The sequence below is a fragment of the Oncorhynchus kisutch genome, linkage group LG18 (assembly GCF_002021735.2).
Source record: "Oncorhynchus kisutch isolate 150728-3 linkage group LG18, Okis_V2, whole genome shotgun sequence".
Lineage (NCBI taxonomy): Eukaryota > Metazoa > Chordata > Actinopteri > Salmoniformes > Salmonidae > Oncorhynchus > Oncorhynchus kisutch.
The window spans coordinates 70,341,647-70,364,080 of NC_034191.2; the positions used below are offsets into that span (position 1 = coordinate 70,341,647).

Consider the following 22,434-nt stretch of genomic DNA (forward strand, 5'->3'; position numbering starts at 1 on the left):
AATGACCAAACAGGCAGACAGACCTTTAAATAGCCATTAAAGATGACGCTCTACATACATGCAGTGGGCTGTTGATCTTGTGTCAACGACACACTCATTTCACATGGAACAACGTGGTTTAGGTTGTGGCCTTGCCCACGTTCCACCGCTAGGGGGGGGGGGTACTGTTTGCTAATGTTTCCACCTAAATGTTTTCATCCTCTTGAAGTGTGGTCCCGTGACTAATTTCATTTGAATTTGAGCACAAACCTCTAGATGTTTCCTGTTTCGAGCTACCCCTCCACTGAAGCTCGGAGTGGATGGTAGAAAGTACACGCTTTACCGTTGAGTACGTTTCCCATAGTTGAGTCAAACTCACCGGATTTTGTCCTCGTTTTTTTACCGACACATTCATTTGCCTTCAGCGCGACACGTCATTGGAGTTAGTTGGAGGTATGTTTACACGTATACTTTTCTGAAATGTTGTCGTACAAGATGTCTATGCAACTCACCGAATATCATTGCCTCAATATCGTTGTGCCATCTACAGCCCTAAAGCTGTTAAATGGTGTCATTACGTAACTTTTTATTCAGTTAGAAATATATGTTCAGTAACAGCAATTTACAGGACCTGGTTTCCCAAAAGCATCGTAAGGCTAAGTTCTTGAGATGCTTTTGAGAAACCGAGCCCAGCGCTCTCTCTTTACCTAACGTTTTTCAACTAACAAACACTTTTTTTTATAGTCCTGGGTGTATTCATTACACACACATGTGATCTTAACGGACTTTCGTAGTTAATTTAACGGTTCAATAAGAAATTACGCCGATTCTGTTGCAAAAAGTTTTTTAAACGAAAGTAAACGGAGAGGGACCGAACAAACTCTGCAACTGTTTGGACTAATAATTATACCCCTATTCTTTCCTGTCTGTTCATGGAACACCCAGATGTCTTCAATGTGAAAACATCTGTGTGTAACGTTACTTTTCCATTTGTAATTTCACGTCAATGCAGTGTTCCCTGTTGAGATTGAGACTTCACTCTTGTTATGATGGGACTGTATGTAGGCTAAAATGTAACAACTAGTAAGTCTAAATGTCATTGTATTCAACATTCTGTCCTGTAAGGAACGTTAACACGATTTTGCAGGCATTCGTTTCAGGCTGTATATACCGATGACTTGTATATTACAGCCTGGTTAATCAGACTGGTTAGTCAGACTGGTTAATCAGACTGGTTAGGCTCACGCTAGGCTAGTCTCACACCTCCCTTTTTTAGAGAGAAACCTTTCATTATCAATTCCTCCCTGGGAGAGGATGTTTGTCTATTGTAGATTAGTGTCTCGTTGCTAATTTCTAGCCCACAGGCTAACGGTAGTCGGCGCTTTAGAAATAATCCATACTGTTGCATAACAAATAGCCTAGATCTCTCACCAATTAAACAACACGTAGGTCTGTCTGTAAAAAATACTATTGTGCCATGGCCATCCTTCCATACCAGCAGAGAAGAGGACACCCCTGGTTAGGTAGGCTATGTCCCCCAATGTCTACACAGTTTACTGACTGGGTTCATGCCACGCCTGGTTGCTCTTTCACTTCTGTTTATCAAGAGTTTCCTGACCCTAACCCCTGACAAGATACGGTGTGCTGCTGAGACTCCTACAAATGATGCCGTTCAGATTGTTCAACATCCTCAGAGGATGTCCAGAACACAAGGATGTGTGTGTCTGAACAAACCTGGAAGAGGAGGGTTATTTCTGATAGCAATACATTTGAGCTTGTCAGCACAAGTTAATTCAAGCCCAGTGTTGTAACAAAGCACACAACATCTGGCAATCAGTGAATGTGTTTTTGTTGTAGAATGTAAGGATTCATTTTCTTTTTGATGTATTTATTTAGTGACCTAAATCCCCTGAACACAAACTTGGGCTAAAGTCTGATTTCCCCCTATGTGATTATGTGTATCACTGTAATATGGGTTTGAGGTTGCGGATTCATCAATAATATTCTGCATTTCAAATGAAGGAGTATGCTATAGATTAGACTGCGGGGTAGTTTATTTCTCTTTTGAACAAAAGTATTTCTGGTATGTTAAAAAGCGGATTCTGCCTGGTGACCCGCAGTCATTTTGCCAGGCTTGCATAGATGTGAGTTAGAATTGAGTTTGGAACTGACGATCCCTGCACTTGTGCATTTTAACAGGCTTTCTCCCTTGATTTCGTTACTACTACGTGAGTTGAATTAGATCTCTCGACTCGGGACATTCAGTACAGCACAGTTAAACTAACTCTACCAGCGTGTTATAGCCTACACCGAGCACACAATGCCAGGGCCTGAAAGAAATGACTTAACATGCTAGCTGACCTCACTCGGAAACAAAGGCACAGTCACAGCGTCGCGCCACCAAACAAAGAGCTTTGTTTCTAACAAGATAACAGACATGACGCAATCAGCATGTAAACGTTAACAAATCTGAACACGAATAAGGTCTTCAAGATGACTTCCATATAGGCTACTACGACCTTTGTAGAGAGTGGTCTCTAATGGCCCTCTTCCTGTCTTGGTGGTCCCACTGGGCAGCTTCCTAAAGGTGTCTTACTAGCCTGTGCGCCTCAACCTTCCGCTGACTCTTTGAAGTTTATCTATAAATACCTCCAGTCCTCCACACTCTGACAGGAGCCAGGGAGAATGTCACAGACCCAGCGTGTGTGTGGGCAGCGAGAGGGACTGTGTGTGGTGAAAGGGAGGATGGGTGTGGGAAGGGCAGGTGTGTATGGGGGGGGGGGGGGGGTTGGGGGCGAGCGGGATGGAGGGTTTGTATGTATGGGTGGGCGGGTGTTTTTTGGGGGGGGGCATGAGGGATGGAGGGTTTGTATGGGTGGGCGGGTGTTTTTTTTGGGGGGGGGGGGCATGAGGGATGGAGGGTTTGTATGTGTGGGGTGGGTGAATTTGGTGACGGGGGGGGGGGTGGGAGTGGGGTGAGAGGGTGTATGTGTGGGGTGGGTGTGGGAAGGGAGGGTGTGTATGGGGCGAGAGGAGGGTGGTGGGTGAGTGTGTAGGGAGAGGGGGAGGGTGGGTGTGTGATGAGAGGGAGGGTGGGGGGATGGTGTGTGGGGCGGGAGGAGGGTGGTGGGTGAGGGTGGATGTGTGGTGAGAGGGAGGGAGTGTGTATGTGGGGTTAGAGGGGGGTTGGGGGGGAGGGAGGGTGTGTATGTATGTGTAGGGGGAGTGGGGTGAGAGGTTGTGTGGGGAGTGGGTGGGAGGGAGAGAGAGGGTGGGTGGGTGGGAGGTGTGTGGTGAGAGGGAGGATGGGGGGATGGTGTGTGGGGCGGGAGGAGGGTGGGTGAGTGAGTGTGTGGTGAGAGGGAGGGGGGGGTAGGGAAGAGGGGGTGTGTGTATGTATATGTATGTATGTGTGTGTAAGGGGAGTGGGGCGAGAGGTTGTGTGGGGAGTGGGTGGGAGGGAGAGAGAGGGTGGGTGGGTGGGAGGTGTGTGGTGATGGTGTGTGGGGCGAGTGGAGGGGAGAAGGAGGTCATGCAGCTCTGGGTCTGCTTATTGGGGGAGAGAGGGTGGGGTAGGAAGGGATTGTAGGCATGTGGGGAAGAGAAGGAGAGGTGGAGATGAGATGAAGTGAGGTGGTGGATAATAGTGAGGGAAAGAATTGAACGGTGGCTGTATAGGCCAAGTAACAAGTGAGAAACTGAAGGGGAGTGTAACAGGGGGAGCTGTGGCAGGGTAGCCTATTGTCTGTCTGCCCAGGATGAGATGAGCCTGCTGTTGATGTTGCTGCTCACGGACCCCAGTGTGGTTTCTTCTCTGCCACGCTAGCAGCTAGAACCACCAGCTCCCTCCACAACTGCTGAGGATCCATTTGACAGTGCTCTGCAATCAGCTCCACACAGGATCAACATGTGGGGGCTAAGCTTGGGGTTTATTCAGGTGGTTGAAACGTTAAGAGGGTTGTAAGGTAGAAGTGTAACATGATAGAGCAGGTATGCTCATTCTCTTATATGGAATTTAGAGCAGTATCCCTTCTCTAGAGTAAATGTCTATCTATAGTCTAATCACTCTCATCTCTTGTACACAGCAGTGAACCAGGATGGGGATGGTCCAGTCGTCAATGTGAGCTCTGTCCAGGACCGGACGCTGTGTAGGAGTGCTGAGGGGCTTGACCTGTTGACCCTTAAACCTCTGAACTCTGACCGCTCCAGCTCAGGATGGAGGAGCAGTCCAGCTGCCCCAATGTCAGCATTCCCTGCTACCCCAATGTCAGCATTCCCTGCTACCCCAATGTCAGCATTCCCTGCTACCCCAATGTCAGCATTCCCTGCTACCCCAATGTCGGCATTCCCTGCTACCCCAATGTCAGCATTCCCTGCTACAATGAGCAGAGGGACAAGAAGAAGCGCTACACTGTAAGTAATGAGTTTAGTACACTCCCAGTCGGAATTAGATAAAATGTTGCGGCCTGCCCGCCTTGGGGGGAAATAACCCCTGGTTACCTTGGTTTCACAGCAAAAACTTGAACTTTTCAAACATTTTTTTTTGTCTCATTGTTTTAGTCAATTACAAAACTTAATTTAAGAAAAGTACAAAATGCCTAAAGATTACTTTTCAACATTGCCTCCTCCCGAGCTTTCTCATTACTTAGAAAAATGTAAGAGAGGGACCTACCAAATGCCCCTTTTCAAGATGGCGCTAGCAGTCATGTGAGTGCTAGCAAGCTACCAACTGGAACATTAAGCTAGCCAGATCACAGCTCAGGTCAGAGGTCAAACCCTTCAGATGAAGCAGATGCTAAACTACAGGACTGTTTTGCTAGCACAGACTGGAATATGTTCTGGGATTTTTCCGATGGCATTGAGGAGTACACCACATCAGTCACTGGCTTTATCAATAAGTGCATCGAGGACCTCGTCCCCACAGTGACTGTACATACATACCCCAACCAGAAGTCATGGATTACAGGCAACATTCGCACTGAGCTAAAGGGTAGATCTGCCGCTTTCAAGGAGCGGGACTCTAACCCGGAAGCTTATAAGAAATCCCACTATGCCCTCCGACGAACCATCAAGCAAGAAAAGCATCAATACAGGACTAAGATCGAATCGTACTACACCGGCTCCGAAGCTTGTTGGATGTGGCAGGGCTTGTAAACTATTACAGACTACAAAGGGAAGCATAGTCGAGAGCTGCCCAGTGACACGAGCCTACCAGACAAGTGAAATTACTTCTCGCTTCGAGGCAATTAACACTGAAACATGCATGAGAGCATCAGCTGTTCCAGACGACTGTGTGATTTATTTGCATTTTAATGAGGGAAATAATATTTGACCCCTCTGCAAAACATGACTTAGTACTTGGTGGCAAAATCCTTGTTGGCAATCAGAGGTCAGACGTTTCTTGTAGTTTTCACACATCTCGGGAGGGATTTTGTCCCACTCCTCTTTGCAGATCTTCTCCAAGTCATTAAGGTTTCGAGGCTGACATTTGGCAACTCGAACCTTCAGCTCCTTCCACATATTTTCTATGGGATTAAGGTCTGGAGCCTGGCTAGGCCACTCCAGGACCTTAATGTGCTTCTTCTTGAGACACTCCTTTGTTGCCTTGGCCGTGTGTTTCGGGTCATTGTCATGCTGGAATACCCATCCACGACCCATTTTCAATGCCCTGGCTGGGGGAAGGAGGTTCTCACCCAAGATTTGAGGTCACCGTCCCTTTGACGTCCCTTTGATGCGGTGAAGTTGTCCTGTCCCCTTAGCAGAAAAACACCCCCAAAGCATAATATTTCCACCTCTATGTTTGACGGTGGGGATGGTGTTCTTGGGGTCATAGGCAGCATCCCTCCTCCTCCAAACACTGCGAGTTGAGTTGATGCCAAAGAGCTCCATTTTGGTCTCATCTGACCACAACACTTTCACCCAGTTGTCCTCTGAATCATTCAGATGTTCATTGGCAAACTTCAGACGGGAATGTATATGTGCTTTCTTGAGAAGGGAGACCTTGCGGGCGCTGCAGGATTTCAGTCCTTCACGGCGTAGTGTGTTACCAATTGTTTTCTTGGTGACTATGGTCCTAGCTGCCTTGAGATCATTGACAAGATCCTCCCCTGTAGTTCTAGGCTGATTCCTCACTGTTCTCATGATCATTGCAACTCCATGAGGTGAGATCTTGCATGGCGCCTCAGGCAGAGGGAGATTGACAGTTCTTTTGTGTTTCTTCCATTTGCAAATAATCGTACCAACTGTTGTCAGCTTCTCACCAAGCTGCTTGGCGATGGTCTTTTAGCCCATTCCAGCCTTGTGAAGGTCTACAATCTTGTCCCTGACATCCTTGGAGAGCTCTTTGGTCTTGGCCATGGTGGAGAGTTTGGAATCTGATTGATTGATTGCTTCTGTGGACAGGTGTCTTTTATACAGGTAACAAGCTGAGATTAGGAGCACTCCCTTTAAAAGTGTGCTACTAATCTCAGCTCATTACCTGTATAAAAGACACCTGGGAGCCAGAAATCTTTCTGATTGAGAGGGGTCAAATATTTATTTCCCTCATTAAAATGCAAATCAATTTATAACATTTTTGACATGCGTTTTTCTGGATTTATTTGTTCTGTCTCTCACTGTTCAAATAAACCTACCATTAAAATTATAGACTGACCATTTCTTTGTCAGTGGGCAAACGTATAAAATCAGCAGGGGATCAAATACCTTTTTTCCCTCACTGTATTCTGACAAAATGCTGTGATATTTTTGTTTGTGGTGGTGTTGAGACAAGTTGAAGTTCGATAGCCAAAGTCTATGCCCCTTCGTCTGTCAACGGTACTACTCATAGTAGGAGTGGAAACTATGGACAGGATTCTTTCATGAAGTTGTCATTCAACGTGAGTTGACTATACACATTTTAACTTGACAGATACTGCACCAAACATCTTAGTTAGATGTAAAATTGTGCGACTAAGACCTCTTCTGCAAAAACATCAATGATTTAAAGATATCTTGATTTATCTTAGATTAATTCGGACTATTTTGAGGAACTGTACACTGGTTATGTTGTTGCTCCGGTGTTTCAAGAGAGACAAACAGTAATATTACTGCTTTTTTTTTCTTTTTAAGGGAGTATGCGAGGTACCAACTTTTGCTTCGCCTAGCCGAGTTCTGCTAGGAGCAAGACAAACCTAGTATGGGGATGCTTTTATAGTGTTGTTGTGGCAACAGCTGTTCAACAGGCTGTATTGCAGACTGCATTATTACAGTGTCTATAGAAAGTAAGGCATCATGTCTTTTGTCTAGATTTATACTAAAATGTGTTTTCCCCCCCACATTTGTCCAGGTTTACAAAGTGATGGTCAATGTAGGAAGACATGAGTGGTTTGTCTTCAGGCGATACGCAGAGTTTGACAAGCTCTACAACACAGTAAGTGGAATTACTTTTTTTTTTATTCCATCTTCGGAGGACAAATATATATTTTATAGCTTTTCTGCTACATGGAAGTGTCCCTGAGTAACAAATGCGTGTTGTAATAAGACTGCAGGCTTCCTTTCTTACTAAACCATTTCATCAGACCACAGCTGACTAAACTGGGCCAAGCTTGGTTTTTATCAAAACAGAATCCCTTACCTTATCAGATGTTTTAACATTGAAGGTCTTAGCTTTTTTTTTAAATGTAATGTGTTAGCTCTTTTTTATTTATTTTTATTATTTTTTTGACTCGAGGTGAAACCTGCGGAGTTGATGTTTCACACGTTATATTACTCACTGTATTTAGACACTATTACTGTGGATTTGTGTATAGTTGACATTTCGAAAATCAGGTAATTCAACTCTCATGGTTGGGGTAGAGATGGAGAGTCGTTTTGGTCCCCATGACATACCTATCCTCATCTTTGATATAATCTGATTTGTCTGTCTTTTTTCTGTGCAGTTGAGGAAACAGTTTCCATCTTTGAACTTGAAAATCCCACCCAAGAGAATATTTGGGGACAACTTTGACCCAGGTGACATTGATTAATCTGACATTGTCTGGTAAAAGTACCTGTAACTGCACTCAATGTCTTTAGTAGATCAGAAATGAATACATGCCCCTCTGTTCTCCACTTTACTTCAGCCCAGTATTTTATTTTATTTTAAATGTTTAACAAATTAGATCATGTACACATGACAAACTGGATTATGGATAATATGAAACTAAACCAGAACAACTAAGTGATTTTGTGTCTAGAACTCGTCTTTCATTTGTGAATACAGGGTCAATATTAAATATACAATTTATAACATTTCTTTTAGAGTTTATCAAGCAAAGAAGAACAGGTTTACATGAGTTCATTCAGAGACTGGTCTCACATCCTCAGCTCAGAAACCAGTAAGTATTCTACAACTGACTTTATGGTAAATTAATTAAAAAACGACACGATTTATTGCGCTGTACTCGGATGGTTTGACAAATCAATCTGTATCCAAGGTCAGTTTAGCGTTTTCTTCCCTAATGGGTATGGTTAGGATCTGGGGATGATCGGCTGATCCTAGGTCTGTGACAAAGGGAGGATCTAACCCTGTTTTATGGCAGTATCTCCTAACACAGTGATGTTTAACATGGAGTCTGAAAGCAGCGCTTTTCTAACAGCTGTGGCTTTGTGTGTGTCTGTCAGACCCCTAACATGTGACCTCTCTCTCGCCAACGATCTGACAGGCCTGATGTCAGAGCATTCCTGCAGATGGACAAATCTCAAAACTTCTCAGACCCATCAGAAGACGAAGATGACAAGGTAGGCGATGACAGGACAGTATGATGTCTGAGGGAAGGAGATATGACTCTTTCAAAGATTGAGCGGTCATGTCTTTCAAATGAAGAAATGTTGACCAACATCTCTGCTCTGATACAGCACGAATGAATACTTGAAGTATTCTGTGTTGGATATTGTATTTTCAATGTGGGATCATTGATTCCATTATACAACTGTAATAATGCAGCAGATTCGTATATTGCATTATCAGCATTGTCATTCTGTACAGTATGTGTAGTTCAAACCCCTTGAGACTTCTGGCAGAATAAAGGTTTAGATCCTATGGCCTCACTTTTTAACCTGCGTTAAACCTGTGTTTTTAACAGATAATTTGTTCCATCTCTGTTTTACAGAACGGCTCTACCTCCAGAAATATTAACCTGGGACCGTCTGGAAATCCACAGTAGGTTATAGTCTCACATTAAATTGAGGCCTGCAGATATTTCTGTTTTACCTGTGAAAATGTGTGCTTTCTGGATGTCTTTTTCCTCCAAGTAACCTTTGCAGGCCTTGTCATAGCCATTCATTTGTTCTAAAAATATATTTCTAGATACTTTTGTTTGCAAACCTTTTTTTGTTTTCCACATTTCAGTGCAAAGCCCACAGACTTTGACTTTCTCAAAGTCATTGGAAAGGGGAGCTTTGGAAAGGTATGTGATTATGTATAATACAGTGCATTACGCAGGGTTGCAAAAAAACTTTCAATAAATACCCTGCTTTTCCAGATATCCTGGTTGGATGATTCTGGTATTCCTGCTTATTTCCTCCTGATTCCGGAATTCTCCAAACAGGATTTCAAGAAAACCAGGGATTTTATTGAAAGTTTTGCAACTCTAATATAACAGCCGTTATAATGTCTTGGTGATTCTTGTCAAACTCCTTCCACAGAGGGCCTAGTATCTGCGGGTTTTCGCTCCTCCCTTGGACTTGTTTAATGAATTAAGGTCACTAATTAGTAAGGAACTCTCCTCACCTGGTTGTCTAGGTCTTAATTGAAAGGAAAAACCAAAAACCTGCAGACACTAGGCCCTTCGTGGAATGAGTTTGACACCTCTTGTCTTGGGTCTTGAAGTAGGTCACTCCAAAGAGAATCCCAGCAACACAGCGGCAGCGTAGCCTAGTGGTTAGAGCGTTGGACTAGTAACCGGAAGGTTGCAAGTTCAAACCCCCGAGCTGACAAGGTACAAATCTGTCGTTCTGCCCCTGAACAGGCAGTTAACACACTGTTCCTAGGCCGTCATTGAAAATAAGAATTTGTTCTTAACTGACTTGCCTGGTTAAATAAAGGTAAAAAAAAAAAAAATTCTATGAATATTGAAAGGATCAGGTATTTAGTTTGGTCTTTCCAGTGTGGTAACGAAAATATTTACTTCTTTGTCTATTATTAGATTGCCTTTCTATTTGAGAAGTGATAGTCTTACAGTTCTGGATTTCCACTGCCTCATTGTTTGTACCATATTGTCCCTGCTATGGTAACTGGGGGGGTTTAACAGCGAGTCCACCATGCTGTCTCTTCTCGCCCTCGTGAAGGTTCTCCTTGCTAAACGGAAACTGGACGGAAAGTATTACGCAATCAAGGTCCTGCAGAAAAGGGTCATCCTCAACAGGAGAGAGGTCATTTATTCCAGAGTATTATTGAATTGGACATGTTTCTTATTCTGTTTCTCGATGTTGGGTATGTTATTTGTACGTTCTCCCCAATAGTAAAATGTTTCCTGTTTCCAACAGCAAAAACACATCATGGCAGAGCGCAATGTGCTACTGAAGAACATGAAACACCCTTTCCTGGTTGGCTTGCATTATTCCTTCCAGACGACTGACAAGTTGTACTTCGTCTTGGATTTTGTCAACGGGGGAGAAGTGAGTAGTTTCACTGTTATTCATAATAGACACACTGAGTCACTGAGGTCAAAACACAGGAAACCTGCTAAAAAGCCCTGGGATATGAGCCCTGAGCTGAGGGCAAGGACCCTTTATAAACGTTGGGGCTGGTTCCACAGACTCAGATTAAATAGAATTTACATTGAAAGTTTATAGACAGTTCATACACTATCCAAACATAATCTGTTACGATCCACTCCCAAACCACCATTTGAGAAGCACTGGTTTAAGCTATACTCGGTTTAAGCTATATAGCAGGTGTTGAGCTTCGAAATGTATGAGTTTATCAACGCCTCCTTTTCAGAAAAAGGAACTGTGCACTTGGTGAGAGCTGAATTTCCACATTTCAATAAATGCCTCCTGACCACTAGTGCAGTGTTGGCCAATTGAACGCTTGTAAAAATATTTATTTGCATTTTATACATACCATTCTGGGACTGTCAAAAAGAGCCAAAACCAAGAGTGGTTCAGACAATATGGAAGGTTTGTAATGTTTCTCTAACATTGGTATAATGGCAAGTCTGTAAAAATATTTTGACTGTATTGAAATACTACAGATATCTTTACAAAAAGCTACAGAGGCCTATGGATATTCCAGATCTGAAGGCTATGTGCCTTAGCTAACGTCTCTGATTACCGTTGTCATCAGTATGTGCTTTAGCTGGGGGGAACTATGCTAGATATCTCCTCCTAAATCACAGAATCTGGGAACTGGCAGTGCAGGTAAGCTACACATGGTGTTTTTCCAGGGAGCTGAGGCTAATCTCGTAGCTCATGTCATGTTGATGCTAGTATTCAGGCACTCAGTTAATCCCCTCAACGTGCGGCTTGAGACAATTGTAATAGTGATGTGGAATTTGCAGACGGGGCAGGAACTTTGACCCATGGCTGTGTGTCATGACTCGGCTACAATTGTTAGCAACCTGGGCTAAATATTGTGGAAATACAGTGCCCTCCACTAATATTGCCAACCATTGGTAAATATTAGCAAAATGTACTGTTAAAAAAAAAAAAAATGAAAGACCAAGAGGATAAACAAAGTTAAAAAAATCTAACCTTTTTAATTAAAGTAAAATAATTAAAAGAAAAAAATAAATTCTTATCATAAATATTTTTCTCAAAGGTGTGTCACAATTATTGCCACCTGTTAATTCAATACTTTGCAACTTTATTTTTTTTTTCTAACGCTCTAACCACTAGGCTACCCTTGCCAAGATAACAGCTCTATGTCTTCTCCTGTAATAAGGTTGGAGAACACATGGCAAGGGATCTTTCCTCCATACAGAATCTCTTCAGATTCCGAGGTCCACGTTTTCTGTGGGGTTTAGGTCCGGACTGGGATGGCTATGGTAATACCTTGATTCTGTGGACTGTGAACAGTTTTTGTATTGATTTTGAGGTGTGCTTTGGATCATTGTCCTGCTGGAAGATCCAACCACGGCCCAGTTTAATCCTCCTAGCAGTGGCAGGTTTTGATTGAATATCTGCTGGTACTTGATGGAGTACATGATACCATGTATCCTAACAATTTGTCCAGGGCCTTTGGAAGAAAAACAGCCCCACAACATCAAAGATCCACCACCATACTTCACAGTGAGGATGAGGTGCTTTTCTGCATGGCTATCTTTCTGTCTACACCATGTTTGTTTCCAAAAAGCTCTATTTTGGTCTCATCTGAACATAGAACCTGGTCCCATTGAAAGTTCCAGTAATGTTTGGAAAACTGTAGGCTTGAGTTTGTTTGACAGCAAAGGCTTTTTTATGGCAACCCTCCCAAACAACTTGAGGTTATGTAGGTGGTCATTTCTAGGGGTGCCAATAATTGTAGCACACGTTTGGGAGGAAAATATTGTTTTCATGTATTTTTTTTCAATCCTGTGAAGGTTTGATTTTTGAATGAAAGACCAAGAGGATAATTGAATTTGTAATAAAAAAAAAATGTTAACCTTTATTTAACTAGGCAAGTCAGTTAAGAACACATTTTTATTTACAATGACTGCCTACCGGGATCAGTGGGTTAACTGCCTTGCTCAGGGGCAGATTGACAGATTTTTACCTTGTCAGCTTGGGGATTCGATCCAGCAACATTTCGGTTACTGGCCCAACGCTCTAACCACAGCAAAGACATTTTTTTCACAGCCCGTTTTGCTCATATTTACTAAGGGCGCCAAAATTAGTGGTGGGAACTGTATCACGTCATGCTCCTATTAGTTCACCATGTCCTTTGGAACTGTCTCACTGTCCTCTATGATTCCAGCTCTTCTTCCATCTTCAAAAAGAACAGACCTTTCCGGAACCCAGAGCCAAGTTCTACATCGCAGAAATGGCAAGCGCACTGGGCTATCTGCATTCTCTTAATATAGTTTACAGGTACGTGGGTTGTTTGTGCGTATGTAACAATGTTTGTTACAGGCTAACAGACCCAGGTTCAAATCCAGTTTGTGTTACAAAGGCCCAGTTGTCATTGATCTGGTACACCAGCTGGCTGCTGGAGGTCTGTAGTAGAGAATTGTCCTATGCTGTAAAACACAGTTTTCCACAATAACTATCCTGAATGAGCAGTGCATGCAACACACCCTTTTCAATTATTGGGAAAAGTCCCATTTCTAATGGCATCTCATGGGAAATTCCTGGATCTTTGTGAACATTTTGAAGTGTTCCTATTTAAAGCCGTCCACTGTAGTAATTTTCATTAAGTCAAACGTCACGGTTGCACGTGTATAATCATGCATTAATTGACATGTGAGGGCAATTTTCCCTTAACAAGTACCTCAAGCCATCCACTCTGCCTGTGGTTTCAGTTTAGTGTAATGCTGGTTCTGTTAATCATGTATATTGTAATCAACTGGATCATGTCTGGATGCGAATCACTAAGATTAAATAACCCCTCTTTTCATTATTTGATTGTTTTGATACCTTCTGTTGCTGTTCAATTGGCCACTTTCCCAGAAGTAGTAAGACAATAGCCATTGTAATCCATTAAGCACAATTCTATTATCCAATAACAGTGACTTTGCATAATGAATGTTCATGAGATGTATTTTTTTCACAGGGATTTGAAGCCAGAAAATATCCTTCTTGACTCTGAAGTAAGTGTGACATCCTAACTCGGTTTGCAGTGCGTAAGTAGTCTGTTCTATGTGTAGTAACTTAGGGCTGTGTTCATTACAACCTGCACTAGCAAAACTTATGCAGGCTGTTTGTTTACAAACAGCTGTTCACATACAAATGTGTCTTGAAACTGGAAGCATCCTCCCATGGCTGTATGTAGTCTACCTTGTATTTTTACATTACCCCAAATAATTCTGCAATTCAATTTATCCTTAGTTTAAAGTTGTACTTTAGTAAAGCCCTTACTTGTTTACTACAAGTCAGTGGAACAAATTATGAGATGTGAATTTGAATGTACCAAACAAACCAATCCAAGCATCTGTGGTGAAGCCTAATCCTTCACCAGCTGACATCTGTCACGAACAGCAATTTCACTTTCAGTTTAAGTAGAGAATGCTTGTGATTTGATTGTTTTACTCGTTCTTGACCGGCCTTATTGAGAAAGTGAGGAAATTTGTAAGTGGGCTACTCTGTCCAAAATTCCACAATGACAATAGATTATTTAGTACTGCCTGAGGATAATGGGCCATCTGTGTGGCGAACAGTGTCTAAAATGTTCCCTGTCTCCCCTTCTTTAAAGGGACATATAGTTTTGACTGACTTCGGGTTGTGCAAGGAAGGCATTTCCCAAGCCGAGACGACAAGCACATTTTGTGGGACACCCGAGGTAACATTAAGCGTTTAGTACGGTCGGTTTAATGCCACGTGTTCTTTTTGCTGCCGTGTGGTTCACATGACATGTCACAATTTAGTGTCAAGTCACTAATTATTAACAGAGGAAATTGTACATAATGAAAATGAAGAGGGAGGCATGAAAGTGGTTAATAACTTGACATGCCTGTCTCCATTTTAAGTGCCATATACAGTAGTATGTATAGAATGGGCATGAGTAATGTTTTCCAGGGCAGTGTATGTAATAAGAACCTTTTGATCTATTGAATAGTGTTGCAAAGCTACCAGTAATTTACCAAAGTTACCTGACTCTATGGCAATCTATAGTAACTCGGGTAATATATACTTGAATAACATTTTTTAAAATAATGTATTTATACTGTATTAATTTTCTATATCGGTGTCCATATTGTCAATGGGTTTCTTGTAGATAAACTATATGGTTCCAGAGAAAACAGCCTAATTAATAAAGAAAAAGCATCTAATCAACAAATGCATTATTTTCTATTCACTCTGCAAATCTTTAAACTATTGACTTTTTTCACAACTGACACCAGTTTTACGCCAAAACATTTACAACCGACATGTTAAATACATGAATAAATATGAAGGATATTTCATTCAGGAACTCTGGTGAAATCGTTTTTTATGCACCTAATTTAACATGTCTGTTGTAAATGTTTTGGTCTAAAACTGGTGGCAGTTGTGAAAAAAGTCAATAAAATGAATACAGTATATATGAATACATTTTTTAAGTTATTATATTACCTGGCCTCCTAAGAGGCGCAGTGGTCTAATGCACTGCATCACAGTGCTTGAGACGTCACTACAGACCCGAGGTCGATCTCAGGCTGTGTCAGTCGGCCGCGACCGGGAGACCCATGAGGCGGCGCACAATTGGCCCAGCATCATCCGGGTTAGGGGAGGGTTTGGCTGGTCTGGGATGTCCTTGTTCCATCGCGCTCTAGTGACTCCTTGTGGCGGGCCGGGTGCATGCACGCTGACTTTGGTGGCCAGTTGTACGGTGTTTCCCCCGAAACATTGGTGCAGCTGACTTCCGGGTTAAGCGAGCAGTGTGTCAAGAAGCTGTGCAAGGTTGTGTTTCAGCTCTTGACCTTCGCCTCTCCCGAGTAGCAGCGATGGGACAAGACTGTAACTACCAATTGGCTATCACGACAATTGGGGGGTAAAAAGTACAACAAATAAAGTATATATTACCTGAGTTACTATAGATTGAAATCCTTTACCAGCTGACTCATCTAGACACATCTCTCATGAATGGCAGTGTCATTTTCAGTTTGTTAAGTAGAGAATGCTTGTGATTTGATTGTTTTACTCGTTCCTGACCGGCCTTATTGAGAAAGTGAGGAAATTTGTAAGTGGTCTACTCTGTCCAAAATTCCACAATGACGATAGATTATTTAGTACTGACTGAGGATAATGGGCCATCTGTGTGGCGAACAGTGTTCAAAATGTTATTAAACACTGGCATTCACTAAGTTGATGGTTTATATTTAAGATCATTTGTCATTCTGTTTTATTTGAAAATCTTCTTATTTGATTATTTTATATATCTTACATGTGATAAGGGCCCTTCCTTTGCAAGCCTAGTCTAGACCACTGTTCTGGATTGAGACTGAATAGGCCAGTTAATGCTAATGTGTGTAACTCTGTCCTCTCCCCAGTACCTAGCTCCAGAGGTCCTGAGGAAACAACCGTATGACAACACAGTGGACTGGTGGTGTCTGGGATCAGTGCTCTATGAAATGCTCTTTGGCCTGGTGAGTTACTGTTGTAGACAATGAAAACCGGAACAACATTTACTGTCCGTGCACCCTTGACATGCTGCCTGATCACACGATGCCCTTACACTAATACAGCTGTCTCCCCTCTGTTCCACAGCCTCCGTTCTACAGCAGAGACACCCATGAGATGTATGACAACATCCTTCACAAGCCCCTGATGATGCGTCCCGGAGCGTCAAACACGGCCTGGTCCCTCCTGCAGGCTCTACTGGAGAAGGACGGCACACACAGACTGGGCTCCAGAGATGATTTTGTGAGTGGTCAGCATCAGTCTCACAACTGTGACTAGTGTATTGCCATAGCTGATGGCATCTGACTCCCTCTGGTGGAGAAATATTGTCACGACAAGGAGTTGCTCAATAGCTGCAGTGTTCATTTCTCCTGGGCAGATGGATTGCATTACACCACTTATCAGTATGAAGTAAATAACATTTGCCTTGGTCATTCTAGAACCTAAACATGAATTATATTCTATATTTTTTTCAGAATGAGATTAAAGCGCACTACTTCTTCTCAGAGATCAACTGGGATGACCTGGAACAGAGGAAGGTTCCACCTCCATTCACTCCCAATGTGGTAAATGTTCTCAGGATTATATCTGATTCTGATCACACACAGATACACACAGATGTAAGACACCAAACCACAGGCATGAATGAACTGAATGTTGTTTTTTTCCCCCCTATTTTGCAGAATTCTCCTCATGACATCACAAACTTTGATCCAGAATTCACAGGCGAGACTGTTACGCACTCTGTGTGCTATACTGAAGATTCCATAGTCAACGCCATCGTGATGGAGGCTGACGATGCCTTCCTAGGTTTCTCCTATGCACCACCCTCAGATGACTCCTTTCTATGAAAGACTCGCTGTGAGTCCCTGCCCCAGAGTTCTGTGAAATTGCCTTAACTCCGTGTTCTTCCATCGTGGTCCTGTTGATCCACAGGGTATGCAGGCTTTTGTTCCAACCCAGTAGAGCTTGTCGATTAGTTTAATCATGTGTGTTAGTGCTGGAAGGAAGGCCTGCCCACCCTGCTGGTCTCCAGGATCAGGACTGAAGAACAGTGCCTTAACCTGTCCAGATTCTTTTGAATAAAAGGGAATTCCTACTGTGGATGAACCTGTAAAGCGAACAGAAGTTGTGATCAGACAGCACTTATGAATATGGTTTGGGCTGCAGTGTGTCAAGAAATCTTTATTTTTACCTAATTATATTTATATAACAATATATTTTTAAGAAATGTAGGCCATCTTTCTTGACACGTATTGTTTGTTGGCTTATGTTGATCCACAAAGTGGTGTCAATGTTGGTCCTTTTGTTTGAAGAAAAGATAAACATTCAGTGTCTTTTCAGGATGGGATGGGTAAAACTAATCCCCAAAATAAAATCCCAGTTTAGAACTAGAATCCTTCATTAAAACAATACCAAGACATTGTGCTCTCCACTTCTCTCTACAAAGCTACGGGATGGTGCTGGAGAAATGTAACCGCTTTCAAATTCATAAACAGCTATGGATACAAGGACTGACCATCCATGATATCAAATGTATAGTTTTGAGGCTATACAGTGTTTTTTACATACATTGTTTACAAACTTATTTTGGGTTCTAATGGGTACAACAGGTGAACTAAGCTCATGATGCATTCGTGAGTTATATTCTTCAATAATCAATGGGTATATACATTGAGTGGACAAAGCATTAGGAACATCTGCTCTTTCCATTACAAACTGACCAGGTGAATCAAGTTGAAAGCTATGATCTCTTATTGAGGTCACTTGTTAAAATCCACTTCAATCAGTGTAGAGGAAGGGGAGGAGACAGGTTAAAAAATGATTTTTGGGCCTCAAGACAATTGAGACATGGATTGTGTCCCATTCAGAGGGTGAATTGGCAAGACAAAATATTTAAGTGAACGGGGTATATGCCTTTGAACGGGGTATGGTAGTAGGTGCCAGGCGGACCGGTTTGAGTAGTGTCAAGAACTACAACGCTACTGGGTTTTTCACGCTCAACTGTTTTCCGTGTGTATCAAGAATGGTCCACCACCCAAAGGACATCCAGACAACTTTACACGACTGTGGGAAGTGTTGACGTCAACGTGGGCCAGCATCCCTGTGGAACACTTTTGACACCTTGTAGTGTCCATGTCTTGATGAATTGAGGCTGTTCTGAGGGGAAAAGGTGGTGCAAATCAGTATTAGGAAGGTGTTCTGAATGTTTTGTACACTCAGTGTATATACCCATTGATTATTGAAGAATATAACTCACGAATGCATCATGAGCTTAGTTCACCTGTTGTACCCGTTAGAACCCAAAATAAGTATGGAGCAACTAAGGATTCTAGCTTTAAAAGTGTAAGTGAGGAATGAAACCACTTCCTCAATCATTTCTGTTCCACTTTAAAAACAGACTGTGGCCTTAATGAAATGACAGTGAACATATTATATTCTCTCAGAAGAACAGCTGAAAGGAATTGTGTTTTGTCTCTTCTCTCTTTAAAAGATTGCTTATCTTAGTTCATTTTTTTTCTCAATGGGGGAATACTTGAGAGGTCACAGAATAGAGTCTTGACAAAGGTCATTTCAAAGGTCATTTCAGTTCATATTTTGATGAAGTTCATAGACCTTTTCTGTGATGGCTCCATCCATGACTTTACCTTGCAAACAGATGCTGAGCCATCTGATTGCTTTCTAGCTATGTTGGTTGCTTGCCTGTCTGTATTATAGCTTACATCTCTTAATCTTGCTTTAATTGACACTCAGATATGACTCAAATCCTCAACCACCATCATTTTGGGTTTTCACACAATTTCTAGGTAGTGAGTGTGGTCAACAGTCCTCATTGTTCAATATAATGCTTTAGATGAGAAGTCCTGTACACAAAATAAGAATGAAACAACTATGTAGTGTGTTTTAGGATGTACAGTGTATTCGGACGCCTTGACTTTTTCCACATTTTGTTACATTACAGCCTTATTATAAAATTGATTAAATAAAAAATACCCCATAATAGCAAAGCGAAAACAAATTTTGTTTTGTTGACATTTTTGCAAATGTATTAAAAAGAAATAAACAGAAGTATTCTGACCCTTTGCTATGAGACTCAAAATTGAGCTTAGGTGCATCCTGTTTCCATTCATCATCCTTGAGCTGTTTCTACATTGGAGTCCACTTGTGGTAAATTGAATTGTTTGGACATGATTTGGAAAGGCACACACCTGTCTATATGGTCCCACAGTTGACAGTGCTTGTCAGTAGAAACCAAGCCGTGGGGTTAAAGGAATTGTCCATAGAGCTCTGAGACGGTTGTATCGAGGCACAGATCTGGGGAAGGGTACCAAAACATGTCTGCAGCATTGAAGGTCCCCAAGAACACAGTGGCCTCCATCATACTTAAAAGGCAGAAGTTTGGAACCAAGACTCTTCCTAGAACTGGCTGCCCAGTCAAACTGAGCAATCAGGGGAGAAGGGCCTTGGTCAGGGAGGTGACCAAGAACCCGATGTTCACTCTGAAAGAGTTTTAATCAATTTTAGAATAAGGCTGTAAATGTAACAGAATGTGGAAAAAGTCAATGGGCCTGAATACTTTCTGAATGCACTGTATATGGAGATGGGTGACTTGGCTGGTTGTCTTGTCTGTACTTTACAGACGCGCGCAGTTCTTATGTTCAGGTGGCCGGCGGCTGCGACTGTCAGGTGCAGGTCCCGTGCTAGCTACTGAGGTCTCTGTGGCTGAAAGCTGTAGGTAACTGGCTTAGCTAGTTTGTCAGTAACAGAACATTTCAAATGTTCTATTGAAAGAGTCCGTTTTGTCTTTAGACATTTAGTGGAGCTCTTCAACTTGCTGAAGACTGCAAACCAATGTAAGTTTAGTGGTAGGCTAGCCATCGAGAGCTTTCAATGAGCCGTCAGTGTGGTCCAGAGGGGGTAACCTAGGCAACCCTGTATCCACGGGAATGTGGTGACGTGAGTAGCAGACCTTCATAGATGACATAAATAACTGATGGTTATATCTGTCCAATTTGATTTAGCTATATATTATAAAGTCAACTAATATCACCCAAATTCATATTCCCTTCAGATCCCTAGCAGAGTGAGGCTGTGTGTCTGTTCTGTATCAGTGTGAACCGTTCTGACCTAATGGAACTGGATCCTAGATTGGGTGACTGTGCTCCGTGACCCCTCAAAGCTACGGCACTATCTCAGTCAGTAAGTCCAAAACATCTCCCATTACCCTATTCAAATCTTGAATTTGGAACATACCCGAATTGACGTTTTGTGTCACTCCCCATGAGATTTGTTGTCTCTCGTAGAGAAAATACACTCAAAGTCAGGCGAATGTGATCCTGAAGTTTACACACCTCCCTCCGTTCCCTGAGGACACCCTGGATCTCTTGAGTTTCCCCGTGGTTCCATGTGCTGGGAGGTGAGACTGATGCCACTAATTGGCTCTGTCCCTGAATGATATCTGATGAAGTAGCCTCACATGCCATGCTTACATGTAGCTGTTGTTTAAATACAATACGGGTTTGAAACCGACAAGCATCTGGTAGAGCTTATGTCAAAGCACTGGATGTCCTGAAAGTCCATCCTCCCAGGCCCTCAGGTACCAGTCTGCCACCCTGTTTCTCAGAGGTAGGTTCACATTCTGCTAAATGTATCATAATGGTAATTTTGCCCAAACATTTTGTAATGTGCATGTACAGCCCAGTACATCACTGGGGCCAAGCTTCCTGCCATCCAGGACCTATATACCAGGCGGTGTCAAAGGAAAGCCCCAAAGTTGACATTGACCCCCCCCCCCCCCCCTTGTTTTTACACTGCTGCTACTCTCTGTTTATCTATGCAGGCACTTTACCCTTACATACATGTACAAATGACCTTGACTAACCTGTGCCTCTGCACATTGACTTGGTACCGGTACCCGCTGTATATAGCATCTTTATTGTTCTACTTTTTTGCTGTTGACACTTTCGTTTATTTATTAAATATTTTCTTAACTCCATTATTGGTTAAGTTCTTGTAAGTAAGCATTTCACTGTAAAGTCTATACCTTTTTGTATTTGGCGCATGTGACAAATAACATTTGATTTGTATTTGTCATGATTTTGTTTTTCAATAGATGTGACTTCGATTATCTCCTTTGAAAAGGTTACTAAGACATTAATATTCTCTTCCTTTTTGAAAACAAACCATTTTGGAGCCCAACCCCAGTGGGGGAAGTGGTGAAAATAAACAGACGTTTGAGTAGCCAGCCATGCAGTAGTGCCCCTGGGTGAGATATTAGGTGTTCCTGTCCCCTCCAATAACATTGTCCAGCCATTACCCCTGAGAGAGCAGTGATTCTCAGTGCCAGTATTTGCATATTCTGTTGACATAGTCTTCTGGAAGAATTCAACACAACGAGCTCACGTTACTAAACATATATGTTAATAAGTGTAAGAAACCGTCATTAGTTGAGTCGCACGATGCACACAGTGAGATCTTTGTTCTGAGGGCCTCGTTCCTGTGTTGTTCTTAGCAGACGTGTAGGTACCTTGCATGTTCCTCAAATAATCAGGTGACAGCAAGACAACCCCCCTGAGTGTTATGGTTCCCTTGTAAATGGAACACGCCTGTACACACTGGAATCAGAATCCACGGTAGTGAATGACAGAAAACAGAAGGGCACAGAGCATCACCGTTGTCAAAACGGCATGCGCTTCAAATTAGAAAGCACGTTTTTTTCTTGCATCTACACATAGCAATGCATGTTCGCATTTTGTTTGATTTGGCCTTTAGGTTGATGACGTACAGCCTGGGCCTCACTGTCTCGGGGTGAGCACGGAGCAGGCACGGCCAACATCCATGCTGCAAGGACATGATGTCAGGTGCTGAGCCCTGCTTACTTTGTAGCCTGGGAGCCAGTCTTATTCAACTCTAGCTGATGTGTTGTCTTGTCAAAACAATGAAGAAACATTATGGCCCCACCTGTGATACACAATGTGTAGAGTGGATGCTGACAAACAGATGTCCTTTCCCATCCAGTTTCAGTACCCTGGCAGTCCACAGCCCCCTCAAACAAGACCCCCAGGACTGACAGTGTAGTGCTGGGAACAGCGGTTGGTCATTGTTGGCTTTCACTGTGGTGTTCAATTTACATTATGAATTCAAATCTATTGGACTACATCACTTGATAAATGTGCCCCCTATTGTGTTGTCTGATGTGGT

General features: G+C 42.5%; 1 protein-coding gene across 1 annotated transcript; it reads left to right on the top strand.

Annotated features, from left to right (window-relative positions):
- The first annotated feature begins 208 nt into the window (after positions 1-208).
- LOC109909848 (serine/threonine-protein kinase Sgk3-like) lies at positions 209-21,229 on the top strand. The gene is made up of 17 exons (XM_020508905.2): positions 209-432; positions 4,065-4,392; positions 7,304-7,387; positions 7,896-7,968; positions 8,258-8,333; positions 8,661-8,736; positions 9,108-9,157; positions 9,347-9,404; positions 10,285-10,368; positions 10,483-10,614; positions 12,893-13,005; positions 13,688-13,724; positions 14,327-14,413; positions 16,104-16,199; positions 16,321-16,476; positions 16,710-16,799; positions 16,917-21,229. Exons 2-17 carry the CDS (start codon positions 4,195-4,197, stop codon positions 17,082-17,084), a joined length of 1,578 nt encoding a protein of 525 aa, XP_020364494.1. The 5' UTR covers positions 209-432; positions 4,065-4,194; the 3' UTR covers positions 17,085-21,229.
- Positions 21,230-22,434: the final 1,205 nt, after the last annotated feature.